The sequence below is a fragment of the Eupeodes corollae genome, chromosome 3, assembly GCF_945859685.1.
Source record: "Eupeodes corollae chromosome 3, idEupCoro1.1, whole genome shotgun sequence".
NCBI lineage: Eukaryota > Metazoa > Arthropoda > Insecta > Diptera > Syrphidae > Eupeodes > Eupeodes corollae.
In genome coordinates this window covers 11,522,255-11,539,491 of record NC_079149.1, presented here as the reverse complement: position 1 = coordinate 11,539,491, position 17,237 = coordinate 11,522,255, and the positions used below count along the sequence as shown (strand labels likewise).

At 33.3% G+C, this 17,237-nt stretch overlaps 2 protein-coding genes across 2 annotated transcripts; one reads left to right on the top strand and one right to left on the bottom strand.

Moving 5' to 3' along the window:
• Nucleotides 1–3,168: 3,168 nt before the first annotated feature.
• Nucleotides 3,169–12,187, bottom strand: LOC129949079 (uncharacterized). Its single transcript, XM_056060307.1, has 3 exons — nucleotides 12,142–12,187; nucleotides 9,567–9,711; nucleotides 3,169–4,194 (listed from the first exon to the last, which is right to left on the bottom strand). Exons 1-3 carry the CDS (start codon nucleotides 12,185–12,187, stop codon nucleotides 3,456–3,458), a joined length of 930 nt encoding a protein of 309 aa, XP_055916282.1. The 3' UTR covers nucleotides 3,169–3,455.
• Nucleotides 12,188–14,762: 2,575 nt separating this feature from the next.
• Nucleotides 14,763–16,947, top strand: LOC129952302 (skin secretory protein xP2). The gene is made up of 3 exons (XM_056064820.1): nucleotides 14,763–14,850; nucleotides 15,359–16,389; nucleotides 16,530–16,947. The coding sequence occupies exons 1-3, from the start codon at nucleotides 14,842–14,844 to the stop codon at nucleotides 16,561–16,563; spliced, it is 1,074 nt and encodes a 357-aa protein (XP_055920795.1). The 5' UTR covers nucleotides 14,763–14,841; the 3' UTR covers nucleotides 16,564–16,947.
• Nucleotides 16,948–17,237: the final 290 nt, after the last annotated feature.

Here is a 17,237-nt window from a genome sequence, read left to right as displayed (position 1 = left end):
AAAATTGTCCAACTTATTTGAGTCTCTGGGTCAGTGGAACAATTTCTATCATAAAATAAATCACAAGGCCAACTTTAAAAAAAAATGTCAACAAGACTTAAAAAAGGCTTTGTTTTGTGTGTCTTCATTATTGAAATATAAAAGCCTATTTTTAAACTTGAAGTTTGGATTAGTAAACTCATCAATCGACGCTTTCATTGTTTAAGACCACGACACAGCCTTGCCATCGTCTTCACATCCATCGGTCAGTCGAAAGGTCATTTATTCAATTCAAAGTCTTATCAATGATGCATTCTTATTTTCAAATAAATCTGATTAATCTTCGTCCTATTGTTTTAAAAGATTTTCATAAAAAAATTGTATTCAAACAAAAACGATAAAATGTCATAAATTAAAATAAAGACATAATATCCGATAAATATGCAAAATAAACGTGACTTCAATGAAATATATGCATATCCCTATACAATAGCTCTTTATTATATTGCTTTAATGTTTAAACGGTCTTAAAAGTTTGAACAAAAAAACTGAAGACAGATATCTTATGGCTATCGAATAAGTCGTAAATTATTGCTTATGTTGTTTTTTGACAATATGTCAAACATTTAAATTGACGGTTTTAAAAATTGAATTCCTTGTCCTATTCGAATCGGTCAAGTTCTTTGGCTTATTGACTGAGAATTTAATTTGAGTAATGGCTACAAAAGTTCCGAAAATGGAAAAATCTTAAATTTTACATTGACCCACAAAATATCAGAAATTAAAAATGGCTTCTTAAGCTTCATATTCAAAATTGTATGTGAACGTCACTGCATCTACCACTTGTTTTGATTTTGAAAGATGCACATAACATACTTTTATTGTATTGCACTTTGTGAAATTTACAATTACTTTAGAGTCAATAAAAATCGTTACAGGGATAAACTGTGCCAAAATCGATTTTAATTTTTGGTAGTCCAATAAATTACCTTAAATAAAATAAATTTAAAAAAACTATGTTATGTAATAAACCTCAATTTTTTGTATACCACTATTTGTTATTTTTTAATTGAAAAAAGAAAACGTTATTTTTGTTTTATTTAAATTTAATTCAATCAATATACAATAAAAATTAACATAGAAATTATAGCCACAAATTATAGTCGGAACGCTACTACAATAATTTACATTAAATTGATCTTTTTTTTCATGCTGATGCGGTATGCAATGAAATGAAGCTATGGCGCTTTGAAAAGTGGCCGTAGAAAAATATGTTAACACTCCTCTTAATTGATACTAATTATTATAATTATTATTAAAATATTTCTGGGATGGGTGTAAAATTGAATTAAATTAGCATCTACTCGTACTAAATTGAATTGAAACATCAAACGTTTGAACATAGTTTTGATTTTAGAATTTTTTAGTATTTTAAACAACTTATTGTTAAGGGTTTCACATTTTGTAAATAATTAGGAATTTATTAAGCAACTCCTAAATTTTGAAATTTTTGTTTCGTTTTGCTAACTAGTAAATTTTTAGTTCACTTTTATAAAAAATAGGACTTCAGAACATGTCTAATTGTTTTGACAGTTCATGAGATAAACAATGAAAAAACAAACTTAAACGGAACTATGAGTTGAGATTCCTAACTCCAGACTGGACCATTCCATCCATTTTATAAGATAAATTGACAGATGCTATAAGATTCAGCAGTCAAAGTAGCCATTCCATCGTTTAATCTTTAGCAAAACGTTAACAAATAGTTCCATGTTAAAACCGTTTAAAATAAGCTTAATTATCTTTTAAACTGAGTAAATTGGTAAATTGGCTTTAACATTTTATTAAATCGTTTAAAATTTTGCAGTTAAGATTTTAAAATTATTTCATACAAAATCCATCGTTTAGTTTAGGTCAAATCATTGTAAGGAATTATTTTGTATTAAAACTATGGATTTTTTAATGGGACTTGACAGATTTAAATACTTGACTGGGAATGTCAAGCAAATTGGTGGATAGGTAACAATGGGAATATTTTATGATCTGTTATATATAATTGATCAAATATAGTTGTGTTGAAAATGTTTAACAGCGTAATTTTTGTACTACTATAAAACAACCAAATATACTAATATAAGGTGTAAGGTTTTCCATGTACGGTTGATAGTTTGGCAGCTGTCATTTACTTTCAAAAGAATGTGTACATCAGTTGTCTCTGTCTTTTGTTTAACTAACTTTCTGCAAGATTTTTTTATTGGATTCTGACGTCTTTTAACATGAGTTTTTCAAAAAATTGATTTAAATGTCAAAAAAATTGAAATAACGTATGCATAATTAAAAATAAAAAAAGAGGCTGGGATGCCACCCACAGTGATAACTTCCCATTCCGTTTGTCAATTTGTCTTGCTTAAAAGTTTGTAGGTTTTCGTGTTGGGTTAACAAACTTGTCAGTTGAATTAATCTTACAAATTTTAAAATTGCCAACAATATTTTTCATATAATGAAATAGTTTATGTTGAAAATCTAGTTTTGTTACCGAGATTTTTAGCCGAAAAAAATTGTTTACCAATTTTGGTAGCATTTCTTAAATTTTTACAAATTGAATGCATGAAATCAATTTGAGGGATATTAAGAACCGAACATCAATTTTTACCAAATTTGCGTAGATTTTACATAGATTTTATTTTTTTATGAAAAAACGGACTGTTTGATTATTATAAAAAAAAACTACTGAATATCGAAAACACTATTTTCTGTGAAATACAAATATGTAGTTTGAAGACACTATTTTTAATTTTTGAAAAGCTATTTGAGTCGAAAGTAAATTTTTACCATGTTTCAGCATTGTTTTTTTATTAGGTTTTTATTTTTTGTTAAAAAAACTGTTTTATGTTTTTCTTAAAATTTTACTGAATGTTGACAACAATATTTAAAAAAAAAAAAGTAGTTTGAAGCCAATATCTCAAGGTTTTGAAAAGATATTGGAGTCGAAAATCAATTTTTAAGAACTTTTAGAAATGCTCAAAACAATATTTTTCATAACATAAAATTAGATTGAATCCAAAATATCATAAGTGAAAATTTAACAAGCTTTTTTGTTAATTAGCTCTTACTTGAGCTGTTAAATAACTTCGGAAATTAAAGAATTTAAAAACCAAGCGAAAAAGTACGGATTAAATAAAACGCGTGTTAACTGTGCGGAACTATCGTGTGGAATGGTTTTATTTCATTTCATTTTCTTTTCCTTTTTCTTCTTAATTATAAATTTTAAATAAAATATGGCCGGATGGGCGGGAAGTTTGAAATTTATACCAATACAGTTTACAATTCAAGCAATTCAGTTCACAATAGTGTAATTTTTTTAACTGATATAAATGTATTTTACTTTTAAGTTAAATTCAATATTTATGATTTAAAATTCATTTTATAAATTTTTGTACTAACGAAACACCGGCCACGTTGGAAGGCTGCAGGCTTCAATATTCTTCATCGGGAAGTGGGGCCAGTTTGACGATTGGGCGTCTGAGTACACCACTTGATGTTTTGACGTCGGCGACCCTGACCTTGCCGTCCTGCCCTTCGACGACCCCTATAACTCGTCCTGTTTTCCACCGCTGAGGAGGCGAGTTGTCCTCGTGGATAAGAACTAGTTTGCCGACGACGAGATTGGGCTGCTCCTGTACCCACTTGGATCGCGCTTGTAGGCCAAGCAGATACTCCTTGGACCACTTCAGCCAGAACTGCTGCTTGAGCCAGCATAGAAGCTGCCATCTTTTCAAGCAGCCCGTTTGCCGTTCCGGAACTGGTTCTGGGGGCAGCGATCGTAAGCTGCTGCCGATTAGTAGATGCGCTGGGGTGAGGGCTTCTCCGTCGTTGGGGTCTGCGCTTAGCGGTGCGATTGGCCTTGAATTGAGGATTCCCTCGACCTCGATGACTACGGTGAGCAGCTCTTCTGTTGTGAGAAGTGCGTTGCCCACGGTACGCTGTAACAGCGTTTTCGCCGCTTTCACCGCCGCTTCCCATAGACCTCCGAAATGCGGTGCCCTGGGCGGTATCAAGGCGAAGTTGAAGCCTTCCTCTGCTGCGTACCGTCGAACAGCTTTTGCTCCTCGCTCTATCTCCTCTTGAATTTCCCTCAAGATCGTCTGAGCTCCGACAAAGTTCGTCCCGTTGTCGCAGTAGATCGTCTTCGGAAGTCCTCGGCGACAGATAAACCTTTTAAGGACGAGAATAAAACATTCAGACGACAAATTAGAAGCTAATTCAATGTGTACAGCTTTGGAGGCGAAACAAACAAAGACGCAAATATAAGTTTTATTGGGTGACCGGCCACGAATTTTAAGGGTGGTGTGTACCGGGCCACAGAAATCTACGCCACATACTAAGAACGGTCGTTGCGCTCGCAATCGATCCGCCGGTAGATTACCCATTATTTGTGTGAGTAATTTTGGTTTGTACTTAAAACAATTTATACATTGTCGCACAACCTTTTGACAAGCATCTTTTGCATGTATTAGCCAAATCTTTTCACGAAGCAATGCCACCATAGCTTGAGGTCCAGCATGGTAATTTTTTCGATGCAAATACTTTAAGTACGTTCTTACAAACGGTGAATTTTTGGTTAACAAAAGCGGGAATTTTTTATCGTATTCAATTGGGGCGTTAAAAAGACGGCCACCTACACGAATCAGCGAAAATGAAAATTCGTTATCTTGAAAATCATGAATAAACGGATTAAGTTTTTGAAAACTATTTTGAAGAGTTATTTTCCTACGAAGTTTTTCAATTTCTTCTGGGAATTCATAACTTTGGACGATTTCAACTATTCTTAGAAACGCCAAGTTTCTTTCTTTTGCCGTTGGCAATTCTTCAAATGTTCTTTCTGTTTTGTTATTAGATATTTTAAAGAATCGCATTATATAAGCAAACGTAGTAATAAGGTCGTTATATGAGGATTCTTCTTCTATAAATTCTAGAAGTTTAGTTCGAGGTTTTTCTACTGCTATTAGAGCCGTGTTTGTTTTTCGTTTCTCTAAAGCTTCATCTTCTGGAGACAATTCAAAATGCGAATTGACCGGCCACGATGATTGTTCGTTTAGCAAGAACTGTGGACCTTTGAACCAAATTGAAGCATTGATTTCTTCAACGTTACAGCCTCTTGACAGAATGTCTGCTGAATTTTGTTTTGTTGGTACATGTCTCCATGATACTTTTTGTGTCCACTCTTGGATGTCGGACACACGATTTGCAACAAAGGTTGCAAGCGTAGATGGATGTGTTTTTATCCAATGCAAAGTTATTTCGGAATCGGTCCAGAAAATAACTTGGTCGATGTCAAGACTCAACATTGCCTCTACTCTTGTCCATAGCTTAGCAAGAGTATGCGCTGCGCAAAGTTCTAATCGAGGGATCGATTTCGTTTTCAAAGGGGCCACCCTAGACTTTGCAGTTAATAGCGTCGACTTGATACCGGCTGTGCTTTGGCTTCGGATGTAAATACAACAACCGTAAGCTCTCGTCGAAGCATCGGCAAACCCATGAACTTGAATTTTTGCGTTCGAATGAGTTTCGACAAATCTTGGAATTTTTATCTCGCCAAGTTGAGATAAATTGGTTTTGAAATTTTGCCAACTTGTATCAAGGCGCAATGGAATCGACTCATCCCATTCAATCTTTGCAACCCAAAGCTCTTGTAATAAGATTTTGGCTTTGGTTACTATGGGGCATAACAAACCAAGAGGATCGAAAAGACGAGCGGAAACTGATAATATGTTTCTCTTAGTAGCTCGTAGATCATGAAAATTATTGTCCAAATTGAAGCTGAATGTATCTTCTTTAGGGTGCCAACACATTCCCAGAGTTTTTGTGAAATCTGAATCATTAAAATTAATTGATTTTTCAGAACTATCCTTATTTAGATACTCTGGATGATTTGAAAACCATTTGGCTAATTGAAACCCTCCTTTTGTGAGGATTTCTTGAATCTCGAATTTCATTATTTTAAGGGTTTCAAGATTATCAGCACCAGTTAAGAGATCGTCAACGTAAAAATCTCTTCGAATTATATCTGACCCCGTGGGGAAAGAAGATTCGTTAGCATCGCCCAACATTTGTAAACACCGTATCGCTAAAAATGGCGCTGGAGACGTACCATACGTTACGGTGTTTAAACGAAAGATTTGCAATAGTTGGGACGGATGCTGCCTCCACACTATGAGCTGGTAATTCGTGTGCTCTTCCGCAACAAGAACTTGCCGGTACATTTTCGTAATATCAGCCGTAATAGCATATTTGTGTGTACGAAAACGGAGCAACGTCGAAAATAGCTCCTCTTGAATGGTTGGCCCAACCATCAAGATGTCATTCAGTGATAGTTGAGAAGATGTTCGACTTGAGGCGTCGAAAACAACTCTCAACTTAGTACTTGTACTTTGTGGTCGCAAAACACACTGATGTGGAATGAAATAGTGCGGGCCCTTTGGAATTTCATTATTTGTTGGTGACATATGACCCAACAAAATGTATTCTTTCATGAAATCCATATACATTCCTCTCAAATCGCTGTTTTTGGATAATTTGCGCTCAAGTGCAAGAAATCTACGTTTGGCAGTTTCGAATGATGATCCAAGCGAGTTTGAGGATAATTTGAAGGGAAGTTTAACCTCAAAACGACCTGTCGGCAAAAGTTTTGTATTTTCAACAAAGTGTTTTTCACACAATTGTTGTTCTGGAGTAAAATATTTTTTCGTTTCGCCAGGAAATTCTTCCAATAACCAGAGTTTTGGTATCTTTTCATCTAAATCTGATAAATCTTCACACTGACATACTAGATTGCAATGCTTGGTACTGTTATTTGTACCCTTGGGATATTTCCCAGATATTATCCAGCCAAAAATTGTCTTTTGAATAGTTGGAAATTCGGGACCTTGTTTAATTTGACCAACCGACAACAATTCAAAAAATGTGTCTGCTCCAATAAGTAGGTCAATCTTTTGTGGCTTATTAAAATATGGATCAGCTAGTTGAATGTTGGAAGGAATATTCCAATCCGAAGTATTTATTGCTTGATCCGGCTGATAAGACGATATTGAGTTCATTACCCAATAATCAGCAGAAAACGAATGATCATTAAATCTTGATTTTACTTCTGCATGTACTTTTTTATTCACTGTAGCACTTGCCTTTCCAATGCCAAGCACATTCAAAGGTTTTTCTTCCTTTCGAAGTTTTAATCTTTGGGCTAATTCTTCTGTTATGAAGTTTAATTGAGAGCCAGAATCAAGTAATGCCCGAGCTATCATGTATTCTCCAGAACTGCCCTTTATTTGCACAAGTGCAGTGGCAAGAATAACTTTATCAGCCGAAACTGAGGCATGCAAAGCTTGAAAACTTGTTGAAGGTTGTGCCGGTAAACTATTAAAAGTTGATTCGTACTGGTGCAATAATGTGTGATGAGATCGATTGCAAACGCTGCATCGACTCATTTTGCATTTCGAAACTGTGTGTCCTTTTCGAAGGCAGTTAATGCAAATAGGAACACTTTTAGCATATTCGAATCTTTGCTGGACAGGCAACGCAGTAAAATTTTGACACGTCGTTATATAATGGTCGTTTGATTTGCAATATAGGCATTTGGATTTATTTTGTTGCGAGTTTACACAAGCAAATGAGGACCTTGAATGTTTTAAACGACTTGAATCTTGGTTAGTTTTGGAGGGCTTATCGGAAGATTTTGACTTTGCACTTGAAGCTTCTTCAGCAGAAAGATGCTGATATCTTTTATTAAGAGCTTCTTCACAATCTTTCCATAAAGGAAGAGTATTGAAATCTAGTTGTTCTTCCCATTTTGACCTAGTGATTGCATCCACCTTTGACATAACTAAATGTATAATGATCGCGTTTGTTATATTCTTTTCATCACCCAATGAAAGAAGCGAATCATAAATTGCAGACACTGTGTCGATCATGCTTCGCAATGAGGACGCGGATGGTTTGGAAATTTCTTTCAATTCGAAAAGTGTGGAAACATTGTCGAAAAAGATTAAACAATTATTATCATAGACTTTTTTTAAACTTGCTAATGCTTTTGGATAGTTTTGTTCTGTAATTTGGAAAGCTTTCACTGTTCCTAAAGCTGCACCTGATAAACAGGAAATTAAATGATTGAACTTTTCAATATCTGGAAGCATTGGATCGTTGTCTACCAAACTTTCGAAAAGGCTGATAAAATTTTTATATTCAGAGTACTTTCCACTGAATTTAGGCAAAGACATTTTTGGAAGTCGTGAATGGTGTGGGTTGCTGAATGAATAATCAACTACACTAGACTTTCGTCTTTTATTGACATGTGAAATAAGTAGTGCTTTAGCACCAACGCAAATGTCTTCCAATTCACCGCGAGAATCATCAGCACGATCTTCGGATTCTATTTCCGACTGACAATTCATTAATTGATCAATATATGAATTTAAAATATCTAATCGACATTCTAATTCAATTGGATTTAACGATAAAGTTTTTTCCTCAAGACCCGTTTTAATGCGAATTATATTATTTTTAATTTGTAATCGCTGATGAACCAAATGTTCAAGATCTGCGCTTTTCTTTGGTGATTGCTGCCTTTTCTTGCCCGTCATTGTAATTAATTTATTTATTTAGTATCTTTCGAAAAATAATTTATTTATTGGAATTAGTTTATCCAAACTATTCAATTTGCACTTCAGTATTTGAATTTACAAAAATTGGAAAATCGTTAGAAAATTAGTTTATTTCTATACGAAATTCCTCGAAAATAAATAAATTTAAAAAAAAAACTTTGTATGTGCAAATTGCCGAAAGTTGTTGATTTCAAATCGAAGTTGTTTGAAAATAAAATATTTTTTATAAATATTTGGCTGAACACACTCTTCGTATAATAAATTTGGAAATTATTTTGCGTCACTAAACACGATCACTCTTGATAGCTGAAAGCTTAACGAAAGAGAGTATGAACTTAACGAACTGTCAATTGTCAAACGAGGGAAATGACAAAACAATTTGTAAACAAATTTCTCTACCAGAGTTTCGGTTTTATTTACATAAATTGTTTAATTTAATTAAATGAAATGAATATTTCGTAAATTTTATATTTAATTTAATAAATCGCGTGTACAATTTTATGAACGTAAAGTTCCAAACGATTATCACGAAGATAACGAGTGTGTTTTTCCAAAAAAAAAATATCGATGTATACGACGGACGGCGACAGCGGCGGCGCGGCAGCAGATCGAGATGCAATTAATTTTATTGAATTAAATTTATTAATTTTGTAACTTATGAGTTTAAAGAATATAGAATACAAAATTTTAAATAAAAAACCGCACTTTGTTTGTTTCACCAAATATAATATAAATATATGTATGTATGTGTATATATGTGTTGCAAAAAATGACAAAAACTGAAAGTTGTGCTGTTGTTTTAATTATTAAAACAAAAATATTGCAATTTTTTGCTATCAATTATATCAATTGAAATTAATTATTATTTAACAAATATTTGCAATTGTATGCAGTAAATTAAATTTAAGAACTTTCAGTTTTTGTGGATACCTCAGTTTCTGTGTCGACTTCCCTTGGGCTTTTGTCCTCTGACATTGGGGTGACTTTGGAGCTCCTTTTGGTGTTGTTGTTCTCTGCAGGCGATATTTGCAGCAATGAATCCTTATGGGGGTGGTTTTTTGTACACAATTTTGCACTCACGCACGAATTTATGATTCCACCGATTTGATATATTTTTTTTTTTTGTTTTAAATTTAAATTTTAATTGTTTTTTAATAAAATTCACACGCGAGAATGTATGTATTTTTAATGTACATATATGTGCGATATATGAATAGATTGAACACTGCGCGAATCTAATTAAAATTGGAACAAACTATTAGTTTAAATTTGTCCCTGCTCGGGCGCCATGAAAATTTAACAAGCTTTTTTGTTAATTAGCTCTTACTTGAGCTGTTAAATAACTTCGGAAATTAAAGAATTTAAAAACCAAGCGAAAAAGTACGGATTAAATAAAACGCGTGTTAACTGTGCGGAACTATCGTGTGGAATGGTTTTATTTCATTTCATTTTCTTTTCCTTTTTCTTCTTAATTATAAATTTTAAATAAAATATGGCCGGATGGGCGGGAAGTTTGAAATTTATACCAATACAGTTTACAATTCAAGCAATTCAGTTCACAATAGTGTAATTTTTTTAACTGATATAAATGTATTTTACTTTTAAGTTAAATTCAATATTTATGATTTAAAATTCATTTTATAAATTTTTGTACTAACGAAACAATAAGTTTTGAAAAGATATTCAAGTCGAAAATCAATTTTTGCCTATTTTCGTTAATTATTTTTTAGGTTTTTATTTTTTATAAGAAAAATTGTCAATTCGATTTTTCTCAAAATTTTACCAGATGTTAAAAACATTATTTTTGGTCAAAATTGTTTTGGAGATTAAATCATTTCTTATTCTTAAAATTTTCGAGGTGATACATTTTTTTTTCTTTAGTTTTTTTTATGCATAAAAAAAGATTAATTGGATTTTTTTTAAAAAAGTATAATTTTTTAGTATCACATTACAATATATTATATAAAATTTAATTCAAGTCTCTAGGGCCATTGGTTCGTGAGGTATTTAGGATTACCCAAAATTTTCACCTTTTTTTTTTAAGTGCTATGGTAAAAAAACCACCCACGCAATTTTCTGGAGAGCCCTTTCTGCATCTTTTTGCCTTATTATCTGTATAACAAAATTTATTTGAAGTCGATATCTCTTCTGGTTCCTGAGCTATGGACGACGAAAAAAACGTCACGAACGTACAGAACAGGGTTGTTGCGGATATACACATTTTGACATCCACGGAAGCGGATGAGGATGCGGATTTTTTGAGAATCACATCCGCGAATGCGAATGCGGATTTTAGAATTTATTACATACAAATAATTTTTAGTCCGTAAATAAAGGATAATTGTATTGATTATTTTTGCGTTTAATAATTAAATTTAAAAATGGGTGAGTTATATTTAATAAGATGCAAGATTGAAGCCTTCTCAGACTGTCATCTGAAGTGATAAATACCTCAGTGCAACTCTGGAGAGCCTTTGAAAGTTTGTTTGATGGACTTTTCATCAATCAATTATTTATCTAATTCTAGTCTTTTTTTATTTCGGTAACATGCTACCTCCCTTCGAAGAAGTGCTTCGTTACTAGCGTTATCAGATCTTCCTTCGTCTTCAGCTAGTTGATGAATCTAGCATCATTTTCATATCGCTTCTGAAGCAAGCCTTTGTTTTATGTTTATAAAAAAATATCATACCTGCATCTTCTTTTTTTTTTTTTTAAAGATTTTCATTGTTGGCGCTCTCCAATAAAACAAACTCTTCTGGGTGCTTTGACTTCAAGTGGTTTTTCAACGAAGACGTCAAGTGTCCTTTTCGTGATGCTGCTTTTTGTTGGTGGCGGCATTTATGTTCTGTATTTGTATCACTTTTTCACTTAATATATAAAAATAAACTGTGTCCTCTGGCCACTTAGCAATAGCTTTTATATCCTCAAATCTGTGACCATTGCATATGACTTGTTGTTGCTTTTGTCGTCGCCTACTTGGGACCGAGATTTTTTAATTTAAAATTTTTACTAAGGGTGAAAGGATCGTTTTTATTGATCATGGTATAGTATGCCGTGCTGTTGCTATTGTTCGAATTTGAAAAAAAGCGTTAAAAAACAACCGCATCCGCAACAAACTCCGCATCAGTTTATGCGGATGCTGATGTTGGAATTATTGCGAATAATCCGCAAGAGTAGAATGTCTGACATTTACCAGACTGGATCGCTTAACTTTCACACAATGCATATAGAAATTGTTAAAACCTAATTCAAAAATAGAGATTCTGCCACAGCCACTTACCGTGCTTTAAGAGGAGATTATGGTTTACATAAACTTCTAACTATGCAAGCACTTGGCAAAATTATGAAGAAAGTTGAAAAGACTAGAATGATTACCAGATATTGTAAGGCCTGTGCATCATCGTTTTGCTCGTACCACTTCAAATATCGGTGCTGTAAGCGAAAGTGTTACCGAAGCCTCAATGAGTGGATTCCTCGTCGTTCTCAGGAATTTGGACTGTCTTACGGCACAGTATGGCGTGTTTTGCAGTTGAATCTACATCCACATCCATATAAAGTCTAGGTCACACAACAACTGAAGCCAGCTGTGATTCACAACGTCACACACAACGACTTTAATAGCAGGCGTTGGACGGCAATTTTTCGAACAATATTTTCTTCATCGACGAAGCACATTTCTCAATATTTAGGGTTCTATGAATCCTCAAGTAATTAAAGAGAAGTCATTACATCCACAAAAGACACTGTTTGGTGAGCCATTTGGTCTGGAGGTCTGATTGGACCTTACTACTTCAAAAAAGACGATGGAACGACTGTTACCGTCAATTCGGAGCGTTATCTTATATGATAACCGATTTTTTTTTCTTCTTTTGAAGAATATAACTTGGAGAATATGTGATATCAACGAGACTCTGCCACACAACTCAAACGAATATAGGGCTTTATTGCAAGAGACAAAAAGTGGTCGAAAAATACCTCAAAAGATTCGATTCGTGGTCATTTAAATGATGAAGAGTTTTACTACTAATATCATAAATAAAAAAGAAATATCATGAAAAAATATATTTTATTTACGTTTACTTTTGAAACCGCAAAATGGATAACTTTGTATATTTTTGATATTCCGAAATTTTTGTAAAAACGGTTATCACCTCAAGTTTTTGAAATACATATATTAAAAACTTAAAATTGATGATGACGAAATTGAGTGCATATTTTTGAAATTTGAGCATTAATCTATAATTCAAAATTATAATTAGCAACTAGCAATTAGCAAATATTATTAAATTTAAGTTTTTTTAAAGCCTTGAATGATATTTTCAATGAAAAACTTATTTTGCAGGCGTATTTTTAAATCTCAAAATATACGTTATATTTGTTGGATACAGGAGCACGTTCTTATGTACATACATACATATATGACTCAGTCGTTATTTTCATTTTGTTAAGAATTACGCTGTGTTTTTTCTAGTCTTGAAAACACCGTATTTTAAATTTTCAGGATGTATGTTTTCCAATACAAGACAACAAAATCTGTTCCAAAATAAGTTTTTTTTTTTGTTGCTGTGTGACAGAAATACAACTTAATTTTGTTGATCAGTGATCATAGGCATGAATATTTTCATTTTCATTCAAACAACTCAGCTTTTAGTTGAGTCCTTATTTCTAATAATAGAAACTAAAACCAGATACAGATATTGGAAAGCTTTTAACTAAACTTCAAATCCATAGACAAAATTTTTGGAGCAGTATGTCCTTAGAAATTCTTCTTGAAATATTTTAATAACTCTCATATTTTTATCGATCAAATCTCTTGTTATAAAAATAAGCTTTACTTAAATGCAATTTTTTATTTTTACAAACGAAAACAAAGGACAACCAATTCTTAAAGCAAAATCAATATAAATCTAACAGTACAAATATTCAAAGGTTAACTAATAAATTTAAATGTTGCAATGCAACAACAAATCTTAATCTACGCGATACGAGTACAAAAATGCCTTCATTTTTAATGGTGGCACTTAACAAAAAAATTACATCTTCCAATTTTCTATAATTTCCACTTCAAGTAATTTTTTTTACAAATAATGTTTTGTAAATCTTAACTATTTTTGTTTTTTTGTTTAAACCAAAATAAAAAACCACTCAACCTTAATTAAGAGTAGGTATAGGTATGTTTCAAAGCTTCAAAAGCTGTTGGGCCTAATCTGGAAATGCACTAATTATTTGTTCAATTTCAAAACTCCAAAATAAATGATCACGCGTCCAAAACAGAGCAACTGTTTTATGTTATTATTATTATTATTAGTATTTTTTTTGTATTTGTTGATTATTATTTTTGTTACTCAAGGTCGAATATAAACAAAATGTCTGCATAAGTCGTGTGTCCGGTTGTTGATGTTTGGGATGCATTTGTTTCTTTACTTTACAACCAGAACGACGACCTTGACCGTTTCCATACGCGTCTAAGATTGGATTTTTTTTTTAATATTTCGAACTCAATTATTATTATCATTATTATTGTTTCAAATAAATTACGCAACAACATTAAAAAAATAAAAATTATTTGATTTTTCAAGATACAAAAAATTTAACGAGACTTTTGATAAGCGATCTCATTTGTCTTGTCGTCTCAAATGAAATGGAAAAAGATCCCAAAAGTACCTTGGACCTTAACAATTCAACTATACATCATGATTGGAAGGAGAACCATCCTCCTAGATTAAAAATTGAAAACCAAAAACCAGGCATCCATTACAATGATGATTGACTTCTTCAGCTCCGAAGTCTCTGAAGAAGTCGTTGAACAGAGCTTTGCTTTGTTTTGTTTAGTTTTTTGTTTGTTGATTTCTTGTATTATTTTCTTCTTCTGCTTCTTTCCCACCATCAACATCACCATCATCATCGCGTTATTACCATCCACCACCATTACCAACGACCGAAGACGACGCGACGCAGGTGGCGACCGGAGCGGAGCGGAGAAGTGCAACCAGCAGTGGTGGCACATTACTACACTCTTTACTATACAATAAGCCAGCTGATTCAAGCCATGCATCATGGTAGGAGAATGGAAAATAAACCATCTGTATATATAGCAGCCAAGTCTTGGAAATTGAATCAGTAACAACTTGGATCTCGTTTTGGTTTAGACAGTTTTCCCTCTAATAATCTAACCACCACCTTTCGTGCAAAACAAAAGCTCAACATGCGAATGGTAATAACTTGGTTCCTTATGCTAAATTGTGTGATTTATTTATAATTGTATAAACTTTAAAGCAAGTGTTTCAAAACTGAAAAATTATCTTTTTTTTCGCAATATTCAATCTTAAAAAAGTATCTATCTGCAATCTTCAAAGTGCTCAAATTACAATCTTGCATGAAACTCACAAAGTGTAGCAAAAACAAAAGTGCAATGCGCATCGAAAGTGAAATTGCAAAACGTGAAAGTGAATGATGAATTGGATTACCGCATCGTTCAACCAGTTCAGAAAATAAAAGAGTTTTGTAATAAATAGAAAACTAAAAAAACAAAAAACACTCACTTCAAAAAATAGAAAGGATATAACAAACCATTAATAAACTGCGCCGCTGCATGCATCGCTGCAAAGTTGCTTTTGTTTTTCTTTCCGTGTTTACGCTGCATAATTAATTGTTGCTTTGTTGTTTTTCTCCTCTTGTCTTGTAATTCGAGTATAATTATTTAAATGCTTTTTCTTTTACAGTTCATTATACCTTGTCTCGCACTATGCGTGGCATTGGCTAGCGGATCAGCTGACAAGACAGCTGCAGCCGCTCCTGAGGCCGAAACTAAGGAGGTTGCAGCAGCTGAGGCCGCTCCTAATGAGGAATCCAAGAACGTGGAGAAACGTGGATTATATCTCGGCGACTATGGTCACTCCTACGGTCACTCTCACCACGGACACGAGGAACACATCAAGACCATCACAATTGAGAAGAAAGTCCCAGTACCATACACTGTGACCAAGCATGTTCCTTACACAGTCGAAAAGAAGGTGCCCTATGAGGTCAAAGTGCATGTCCCACAACCCTACTACGTAGAGAAAAAGGTGCCAGTACATGTCAAGGAATACGTTAAGGTGCCAGTACATGTGCCAAAACCCTACATCGTCGAAAAGAAGGTACCCTATGAAGTCAAATACCCTGTAGACAAACCCTACGAAGTCAAGGTGCACGTACCTCAACCCTATGAAGTTATCAAGAAGATCCCATACGAAGTCAAGGTACCAGTTCCACAACCCTACGAAGTCATCAAGAAGATCCCATATGAGGTCAAAGTAGAGGTCCCAGTACCAAAACCCTATGAAGTCATCAAGAAGGTACCATATGAAGTTAAGGTTCCCGTAGAGAAGCCATACCCCGTTGAGGTGCCAAAACCATACCCAGTCGAAGTTGAGAAACCATATCCAGTGGTTGTTGAGAAGAAGGTCCCCTATGAGGTGAAAGTTCCAGTTGACCGACCATACAAGGTCTACGTCGAGAAACCATATCCCGTTCACGTAAAGGTTCCAGTTCCACAGCCTTATGCCGTCGAGAAGAAGGTTCCATATACTGTTGAGAAGCCAGTCCCCTATGAAGTCAAAGTTCCAATCGATAAACCCTATCCCGTCTATTCCGAAGTTAAGGTCCCAATTCACAAAGAAATCCCAATTGCCGAGAAATACCCAGTTGAAGTGCCAATCTTCAAAAAAGAAGAACACCATTCCTATCATTCCCACGGAGGACACCATGAATAGTGAGTTATCCAAAAAAATAAAACAATTTTAAGGACGAAGGGCGAATGAAAAGGAAAAAAAATACCTAACATTCCAAATATAATTTCTATATTTTTGTTTTTGTTTATCCCAATACTTTTTGTTTTCTTCCCCAAAATAGCCCTTCATACTCTCATTCCTCCTACTACCATTAAAAAAAAACCAAAACCAATACCAAAACCCCAATGTATCTCATATATAACAAAAACACCTTTAAAATTCGATTAAGAATGATGAAATTCTGTCCCGGAAGTGGGGCACTTGATGTGCGCAGTATAATATTTTTATAAAGTATATTATATACTTTCATTCGAACGTTGAGCTGACTTAAAGTGGTTTTGTTTTATAAAACAAGAATATAACTATATTTTTTATAATTTATAAAACAAATACCATTATCTGTATTATAAACCAAATGTGTTATACTTTTATATGAAAAACAAAAAATATATTACGTATTTAACGAGATGAAAAAAATTATAATAATTTTATATAGATTAAAAAAAAAACTAAATAATTAAATTAAATATTGTTTTCTATTTATTATTTATAAAAAAATCAAAACTTTCGGAAGAACAAAGACAAAGAGTGAGGTAAGTATAGATGTCAATGTCAAAGAAATGACATCAAAACCCAAGACAAATCTTCTATACAAAGTTCGAAAAGAATTACTTCGAAAATTCGAACATAAAATACTTTGCTATATTTCGTATTCTTAGAAACACTTAAATGAGAAGAAACATGCTAAGTGGCTTTAAATTCAGATGGCTTGAAGAAATGTCATCCATATTCACATTTTCATGTATTTTTCGAATATACACAAAATCTA

What these genes read in the sequence shown, in the direction of transcription:
- LOC129952302 (XM_056064820.1), top strand. An exon ending in CACGGAGGACACCATGAATA is followed by an intron (nt 16,390 to 16,529) that starts GTGAGTTATCCA and finishes TCCCCAAAATAG; the next exon opens with CCCTTCATACTCTCATTCCT.
- LOC129949079 (XM_056060307.1), bottom strand. Translation starts at nt 12,187, where the DNA reads ATGGATGTGGATGTAGATTCAACTGCAAAACACGCCATACTGTGCC. An exon ending in AAAACACGCCATACTGTGCC is followed by an intron (nt 9,712 to 12,141) that starts GTAAGACAGTCC and finishes TTCGTGCGTGAG; the next exon opens with TGCAAAATTGTGTACAAAAA. An exon ending in AAGTCGACACAGAAACTGAG is followed by an intron (nt 4,195 to 9,566) that starts GTATCCACAAAA and finishes CGTCCTTAAAAG; the next exon opens with GTTTATCTGTCGCCGAGGAC.